At 42.7% G+C, this 9,210-nt stretch overlaps 1 protein-coding gene across 1 annotated transcript; it reads left to right on the top strand.

Annotated features, from left to right (window-relative positions):
- Positions 1-232: 232 nt before the first annotated feature.
- LOC137430616 (reprimo-like protein) lies at positions 233-1,868 on the top strand. Its single transcript, XM_068121423.2, has one exon. It carries the CDS (start codon positions 317-319, stop codon positions 836-838), a length of 522 nt encoding a protein of 173 aa, XP_067977524.1. The 5' UTR covers positions 233-316; the 3' UTR covers positions 839-1,868.
- The last annotated feature ends 7,342 nt before the right edge of the window (positions 1,869-9,210 follow it).

Genomic DNA, 9,210 nt, shown 5'->3' with positions numbered 1-9,210 from the left:
GTATTGGTGGTGTGTGCGGTCTATACTGTGTGCCTAGCTTACAGGTATCTATATTGTGTGCAGTAACTTACAAGTATGTATACCGTGTGTGGCAGCTTACAGGTATCTATATTGTGTGTGGCAGCTTACAGGTATCTATATTGTGTGCGATAGGTTACAGGTATCTTCTATATTGTGTGCGGTAGGTTACAGGTATCTATATTGTGTGCAGTAGCTTGTACGTTGTATTATCCAATTCATCGGACTGAAAGGTAGGCTGATCGCGTGAACGTTCCGGGTTTGTCCCTCCATCCTGGTCGGAGCCGAGCGGTTCGGGATGAAAAGAAACAAGTTTCCAAGCCGGCGGCGCCACGTGGTTGGTGGAGCAGTGGGTGGGCATGATGATCTGGCGCGGGCAAGCCAACATCGCGTACGCGGAGCAGGCAGAGAGTCTCGACGCCTCCCAGCATGCAGCATCCACAATAAGTCATCCGCGATCCCTTGGAGTAAACGAGCCATGAATACTAGTCTGACGAACGGCTCCATGTTCTGGGAAGCGCCCAATGATGACCGGAGTCGTGCTTTGGAGCGCGTGTCCCGATGTTGCGTGGAAGCGGCGAACCGCTCCGCAGGTCTCTTCGTGACGCCCGCGGGGAGCTCTCTGGACGACGAGCGCAAGGTGTACATCACCCGAGCCGTACAGATCACCGTCATGTGTGTCCTGTCACTCACCGTGATCTTCAGCATCTTCTTCCTCGGGTGCAACCTGCTCATCAAGTCCGAAAGCATGCTCAACCTGCTGGTGAAAGAGCGGAGACCATCCAATGAGGTCGAAGCCATGATGATGGGGTCCCTATAACTATAGGTGTGGCGCAGGCCTGGCTGCAAATGCCGAGACGAGATGGTTCGTGGACCCAGGTGCAGGGTCAGCGGGAGCAGCCTGCACCTACCTGCGTGCTGCGACGCATCAATCGGCTGCGAAGTGCTACACGTGTTCCGATCAGGTAGACCGGAATTTCTGAATGCGCTCACCCGATGAGATGCATGGGGGCGTTGTTCAAGCACCATCTCCGACGGCTCATCCGTGCACGAAAGCACCATCTCCGACGACTCATCCGTGCACGAAAGCACCATCTCCGACGACTCATCCGTGCACGAAAGCACGCGCCATTACCCGACCAATCGACCATCATGGCAATCTCTCTTCTTCGTTTCCTCGAGATGTTATTATTTGCGCACTTTTACCTGCCTGGCTGCCTTCCATGTACACGCGTTACCAAAGCGAGTCGTGCGCCGCTCGTGCACGAGCAAAGGTTCTTATGAATCACCGTGAGACACATTCGGACAATTAGCAACTTGTTAAACCCGACAGGTGTCTCCCCGACATCTGTTGAACGGTGAATGCCCATGGTGAATGCCATGTGCTGTCTGAAGACACCTCGACTTTTCCGCGATGTGTACAATATATGTATAAACACTGATCCATATTTATAGTAGGCTTACTGTATAGGTATATGCACAATATATATACTGTATAGGTATATGTACAATATATACTGTATAGGTATATGTACAATATATACTGTATAGGTATATGCACAATATATACTGTATAGGTATATGTACAACATATACTGTATAGGTATATGCACAATATATACTGTATAGGTATATGCACAATATATACTGTATAGGTATATGCACAATATATACTGTATAGGTATATGTACAATATATACTGTGTCGGTATATGCACAATATATAATGTATAGGTATATGTACAATATATACTGTATAGGTATATGCACAATATATACTGTATAGGTATATGTACAATATATACTGTGTATACTGTATATGCACCATATATGCACCATATATACTGTATAGGTATATGTACAATATATACTGTATAGGTATATGTACAATATATACTGTATAGGTATATGTACAATATATACTGTGTAGGTATATGTACAATAAATACTGCAAAGGTATATGTACAATATATACTGTATAGGTATATGCACAATATATACTGCATAGGTATATGTACAATATATACTGTGTAGGTATATGTACAATATATACTGTATAGGTATTAGGTATATGTACAATATACACTGTATGGGTATATGTACAATATATACTGTGGAGGTATATGTACAATATATACTGCGTTGGTATATGCACAATATATACTGTTTAGGTATATGTACAATATATACTGTGTATGTGTATGCACAATATATACTGTGTAGGTATATGTACAATATATACTGTATAGGTTTATGCACAATATATACTGTATAGGTATATGTACAATATATACTGTATAGGTATATGTACAATATATACTGTATATGTATATGTACAATATCTACTGTATAGGTATATGTACAATATATACTGTGCAGGTATATGTACAATATATACTTTATAGGTATATGCACAATATACACTGTATAGGTATATGTACAATATATCCTGCATAGGTATATGTGCAAAATATACTGTATAGGTATATGTACAATATATCCTGTATCGAATGGTTTATGTGTATATATGCTTTTATATCCTCGGATGCATTTTGCATGATACCTGCATGCTTTGTTCGGAACTTACTCCATGCAGACCAATCGTACTTCAATTACACAGTACCGCATGTCCAACTATGAGCAAGGTACAAAATAAATGTACGAATTGCAACTTGCATCTAGTGTACGTTTACTAACGGATTACAACTTTATTTTCCTGTCGCAGCCAAGACCAAGGAAGCAAAATTTGTAGTTTGGTCAAAGTAGTAAGGAATAAGCAAATCAGGTAAACCTTTTGGAGACACAGGAGAACATTTCAAAGCCAATGTGCTTTGTCTTCATCCTTGAGCTGTCCATATACTCATCATCATTTCATTCGCAGCACGTGGCTGTTTGTTTACATAATGGCGAGGAGTGGGGCACAGCCACTGATGCACTCACTGCCTCCTGCAGATTAGAGATTGAGGAGAAAATTCGTTGAGAGTCCCGATGATAACTCGCTTACTCTTAACAAAATACGTCGTGGGGTCTTTGACATCGACCAACCAAATAATGGCGGCAGTTAGGAAACCAAGTGGCAGGATAGCCTCGCCTTGCATGCGGACCACGAGGACGAGGGTGATAGTTTATAGCTGGGCCCAGATTCAAACCCAGGTGAGAGAACTCAGAGATGAGTCAATGTACCTCTAGGGCAGGGATTCTTAATCGTTTCTCCGCCATTTACCCCTAGGGTCGACATGACCAGCCATTTACCCCCACCCGACAAGCTGTTTCAATTCATCGACTGGCTGATGCAATTTTGGCACAAAAAGCAGAGAAAAGCAAAGCATTTCTTATCCAAGGATTGTACAATTGTAAAATAATAAACTGTGATCAAAGAGAGAAGAAAATAATACATTGCACTCATATCAATCACCACCACCACCATATCAAAAATACCAAAAACAAGTACAGATACATTCAAAGTACACCGTGCCCATGCCAAATAAATAAATAACTAGATGGTATTCATAGAATACTGACCCTGCGCAGTCAACTTGGTGTGAGCCAACTCTTCTATTTTTAAACGTTTCTTTTTTACTTAATCCAATATGGCTGCCAGACCACGGGAGCGATGACATCATAAATTTATATTCTCTAAATAATTGTTGCATAGATCATGCTCAATAAATTTCAACCTGATCAGACGAAGCGTTGTCCCTGTCGAATTATGACGTCATAATTATGGCACCAATGACGTCATTGTTAACAACACCTATTCCCCATATGGAGTTATTTACAATGAGCCACGTGAGCCACGTTTCAATTTTTAAAATGCTGACACGGCGCACACTTTACTTTACTGAAATGCATACACAAATGTTATATTTTCGTCAAAAATCGTTGGAATTTCGCCAAATCTGTTTTGGTGATGTGTTAATATACCTCGGCGATTGACAAATCTGAAATCAGAATTTTATTTGAGGTCAAAATGACCCCGTGAGGTCGCTCCGTACTTTGCCTGCACGTGATTTGCAGTGTGATAATTAATTCCATGCCCACTCTAGATTCTAGAAGACTTCTTCTTCACGCAATAACAACTTCTAGCTTCCAGACCATACATCCAATCATTTTGAAATTTTGCACACTTGTTCCACTTCATTACCTCTACTATAATATAAAGTTTCACGTCGATCAATGAAGCGGTTCAAGAGTTATACTTTAAAAAAAAAATCGTTTAATTATTCATATCTGCCAAACCACGTCACCTATCGCAAATTCCAAAAGGTCATTTTCGTAGACTGAAATGCTGAACACATCTGTGAACTTTCCCCTCGATAGGTTCAAAAATGAGGGAGGACTTAGGTTTTAAAAGTTTATGCTTAAAAACGTCATAACTCCGAAACCATGTGACGCATGACGACATGCTCGCTGACTTTTTTGTTCGTCATGGGTATGCGATTCTGCCTGCAAAGTTTGGCCTCGATCTGTTGTCGTTTTGGAGAAAATTTGATTTTAGTGGTTTTTCAGGCTTTACACTCCAAACAATATGGCGTCCGAACCACGTGACCTACGACGTCATTATAATTTTATTTCTGTATCAATTTATACCAAGAGGATGCTCAAGAAATTTCATCCTGATCGATAAAGTTTTTTACTTGTCGAATTATACGTCATAAAGGCGGCACCTATGAAGTCATCATTTACATATGTTATTCCGCATGGAGAGTTCCTTGCAATGAGACCTGTCTCAATTATTTCTGTGCAGCGGTTTTTGAGATAGAGGTGCAATTTTTGGGGGGTTTTTCCAAGATGGCGCCAGTACCACGTGACCTGTGACGTCATAATATTCACTAAAATATTCTACAGGAGGAGTCCCTCCTATAGTGAAAAATTCATGTCGATCGGACCAACGGTTGCCGAGAAAATGAATTTTTTAAATGCAGACACGTACGTACGTACCGGAATGCTTAACCCTGCCTTTCGCTTCGTGACAGGGTAACAATCTCCAGCGGGACATTGCCGGGGTGCCGACAGCACACATAGAAATGGTATTGGGAGGGAGAGGTGTACAATAATTTATTGATTAATTGCATAATTAAAATCAATATATAGTAATCATAAAATATTTTCTTAATCAATTGGCTAATAGCATAACTAAACCACAAGTGTTTCATCCGAAGCTGGAAAAGGACTTTGAAAGGTATAAGTGGGAAAGGTATAAAACAGAAGGTGGGAAAGGTATAAAACACATGGACACTGCAAGGACTTTCAGGACAGAAGTCGGAATTTCAAAAAAGTGGATCTGGGGTGAATTAACGGGGGTAGAAAAGATCAAGGTTTTGGATGGGGGGAAGATAAGAGATGGTGGTGAACAGCTGTTTTAAAGACCTGGAGGGAGGAGTGGGATTGAAGAGAGTGAGGGAGTTTGTTCCAGAGGCGAGAGAAAAGAAGAATGAAGGAGTGAAGGTGAGCAGAGAGTCTTGATTTTGGCAGTTTAACCATAAGAGGGTTGCTGGCAGATCTTGTGCGACCTGTAGGAATATTTGGGGGACACAGCCCAGAGAGAGCTGGGGGAGCAAGGCAGGAGAGGAGTCGGAAGACGACAGTAAGCCCACCAACCTGCCTGCGGTGAGTGAGTGAAAGGCCCTCGGAGATAGCGTCATTGCGGGAGATTCCAATGATTCTGAAAGCTTTGGTTTCAACAGCGTGAAGACGAGCTAGGTGTGAGGCAGGAGCACCGGCCCAGAGGGGCGAAGAGTATTCCATTGAGCTGCGGATGAAAGCCTTGTATGTGGTGAGGAGCTCAGGTGTGCTAAGGAAGGACTTCGTACGACGGAGGATGCCCAGTTGACGACTGGCTTTGGAGGCCAGATTTGAAATGTGGTTTTCCCAGGAAAGATCATGGCAGATAGTGAGACCAAAAAGCTTGAGTGACAGAACTTATTGGAGAGGATTGTTCAGAAAGTAGATGGGAGGGTTGTCCAGTCGGTCTTTTCGGAGAGACATAGTAAGAGTGTGAGATTTGTCAGGATTGAAAGACATGTTCCACTTGTTTGACCAGTTTGTGATTTTGTCCAGGTCTGCAGAGAGTCAGGAGGCTGCAGACTGCCGATCTGAGGGATGAGGAATGGAGTAGCAGAGAGTGGAGTCATCAGCAAAGAGATAGTGAAGATTTTCCAGAGAGTAGGAGAGATCATTGATGAAGACCAGAAAAAGCACAGGGCCCAGAACACTGCCTTGGGGAACTCCAGCCTGAACAGGAAGGGGAGATTAGAGAAATCCATTCAGGGCCACACGTTGACTACGACGAGAGAGGAAGTCCGCAAGCTATGCGTGGAGATTTCCATGGATACCATAGGAGGAGAGTTTGGTGAGCAGAGCGGGGTGCCAGATCGTATTGAAAGCCACATGAAAGCCCGCTTGGAGTTTGCAAAAAAGCAAACTTCTTTCACTGAGGAGAGGCTTCCGTCTGGCCACTCTGCCATAAAGCCCAGATCGGTGGAGTGTTGCAGTAATGGTTGTCCTTCTGGAAGTTTCTCCCATCTCCACACAGGATCTCTGGAGCTCAGCCAGAGTGACCATCGGGTTCTTGGTCACCTCTCTTCCCAAGGCCCTTCTCCCCCGATTGCTCAGTTTGGCCGGGCGGCCAGCTCTAGGAAGAGTCCTGGTTGTTCCAAACTTCTTCCATTTAAGAATTATGGAGGCCACTGTGCTCTTGGGAACCTTCAATGCAGCAGAATTTTCTTTGTAGGCTTCCCCAGATCTTTGCCTCGACACAATCCTGTCTCTGAGCTCTGCAGGCAGTTCCTTCGACCTCATGGCTTGGCTTTTGTTCTGATATGCATTGGCAGCTGTGAGACCTTATATAGACAGGCGTGTGCCTTTCCAAATCATGTCCAATCAATTGAATTTAGCACAGGTGGACTCCAATCAAGGTGTAGAAACATCTCAAAGATGATCAAGAGAAATGGGAGGCACCTGAGCTAAATAGCAAGTGTCATAGCAAAGGGTATGAATACTTATGTAAATGTGATATTTCAGTTTTTTCTTTTTAATAAATTTGCAAAACTTTCTAAAATCCTGTTTTCTCTTTGTCATTATGGGGTATTGAGTGTAGATTGATGAGGAAAAAATGAATTTAAACGATTTCAGCATAAGGCTGCAACATAACAAAATGTGAAAAATGTGAAGGGGTCTGAATACTTTCTGAATGCACTGTATACATATACATATATATATCTCGAACCACCTTTAGAGGCCATTTTTCCCCGCAGAGCAGGGGTTGGCCTTTTTCGGGTCTGTCATCCTTCCGAGGTCGGCAAATTGAGTACCAGTTCACTCGTAATTTCCTGTGTGTCGCAAGAGGCGACTAACAGGGTTGGCGGCAGGAAGGGCATCCGGCCATAAAACATTGCTTCAAAAAGGGGACCACGGTGCCCGAAAACGGCCAACCCCTGCTCTGCGGGGAAAAATGGCCTCTCAAGGTGGTTCAATGATGCCCAATTTAATATGCATCTGAAGGTCTGCGGACGTTGTGAGGCAATGCCCCGCCTGTTTTGCACCTATACAACGGTTTGTTGTTTGGTCAGGAGTCAAATGAAGGTTAGACACCTCAAAGATAAGCGTGCCACCTCTGCACCATCCTGTCGGTTTATGAAAGGTATAAATTATATAAAACTTTCATTTTTGATCAATTATGAATGACCCTTTTCCGACGAACTGCTCATGTTGGCATAATGGTTCTCCTGCTCGGTTCATCTGCAATATTTATGAATTCCTGTGTATTTTTCAACAAGTTTGTTCATCGCTGATGTTACACAAAATGGTGGTATATGTAAAAACATCCTGGAATACGAGCTGCACAGGTACATGGCATGTACACTTTATATCATGTCATTATTGTGGAGACAAATGGGAAATAATTATGGCCTTATGGGCGACTTTAGTTGGTGCTATTTATGCACATGTGGATTTCAGGAATGAAAGTTGGAAGGGAATAAGTGGGAGGGGAATGATTCCTGATATTGATTTCCAATTGGTCACTGCAGTCTTTGACACAAATACAAATGTTTATTACGGATCCCAGGCATCAAAAGCTGCATATATCGAACAAACCGTTTCAAATGGAGCACACGATCGCCACCATTTGAGCATTTAAATTGCATCATATGTGGCAATAAATGTGAATTCTTGCTCCCAATTTGCCAGCCAGATGAAAAGACGCCATTTGCATTTTGCCTCCTTCATCCCTACCCTGTTTAGAATCCCATGCTGGCACGGCAACTTGCTAATGTGGGAAAATGGGTACACAACCTGCTTGCGTGCAGCGATGGGGAAAGTGGAGATGGTGTACATTGGGCATAAGGAGGATAGAAGTAATAATCAGTTCTTCTTTCATCTAGTTATCTCGTTCCATCAAGTCGTGTCTGACTTCCGGTGACATTCATGATAAGATTTCTCCAAACATCCCTATTCTGTACTGCTTCCTGAAGTTCTGATGGAGACACGGTGTCTCTTGATCTTCTTCCCTCAACCAACCATTCCTGTTCTATCCTTAAGGCCAGGTTGACTTCTCTCCACATTTTCGTTTTCGGAGACACCACATTTCAAAATTGTCAATCAACCCTCTTCCTTTCTTTCTTTTTCACTCTCAACATCTCACATTCATATAGGCCTACACATTGCAACTAGAAATACCAGAGTATTCACCAACCTCCTCTTTTTCTTTGTATTGTCACATCTTTCTCTTTCCAGATCTTTGTCAATCCTGACATTGCTGCCCCCCCCCCCCCCTCCCCTCCAATGATAACTGTCTATATTAATTTCTCCTCCACATTCCTCCACCCACTTCAATCTTAGAACCCAGGAAGATGAAACTTTCCACTATTTCCACGTGATTGTTTCCCATTCTGAACACATTGATCTTCTCAGTGAGCAAGATTTTAGTCTTTTTTTATGTTTAAATAAAGACTGCTTTTTTCATTTTCTTACTTCACTGTCTGCAGTAGTTTCATCAAGTCCTTTGTACTTTCTGTCAACAGAGTGGTATCATCAGCATACCTTAGGCTTATGATGCATCTTCTTCCGATCCTGACTCCAACCTCGAACCTCAACGTTTGATTTCCTCACAATGTACTCACTACACAAATTGAACGAGTAAGGGGAGAAAATCTACCCCTGTTTGACCCCTTTTCCAATTCCACACCATTTT

Source organism: Myxine glutinosa, chromosome 7, assembly GCF_964187855.1.
Source record: "Myxine glutinosa chromosome 7, kmMyxGlut1.1, whole genome shotgun sequence".
In the NCBI taxonomy this organism is placed as follows: domain Eukaryota; kingdom Metazoa; phylum Chordata; class Myxini; order Myxiniformes; family Myxinidae; genus Myxine; species Myxine glutinosa.
The sequence above is the reverse complement of the archived record's forward strand: the minus strand, read 5'-3'. Positions and strand labels throughout refer to the sequence as shown.

Coding starts and splice junctions, on each gene's coding strand:
- LOC137430616 (XM_068121423.2), top strand. CDS start 317: ATGAAAAGAAACAAGTTTCCAAGCCGGCGGCGCCACGTGGTTGGTGGA.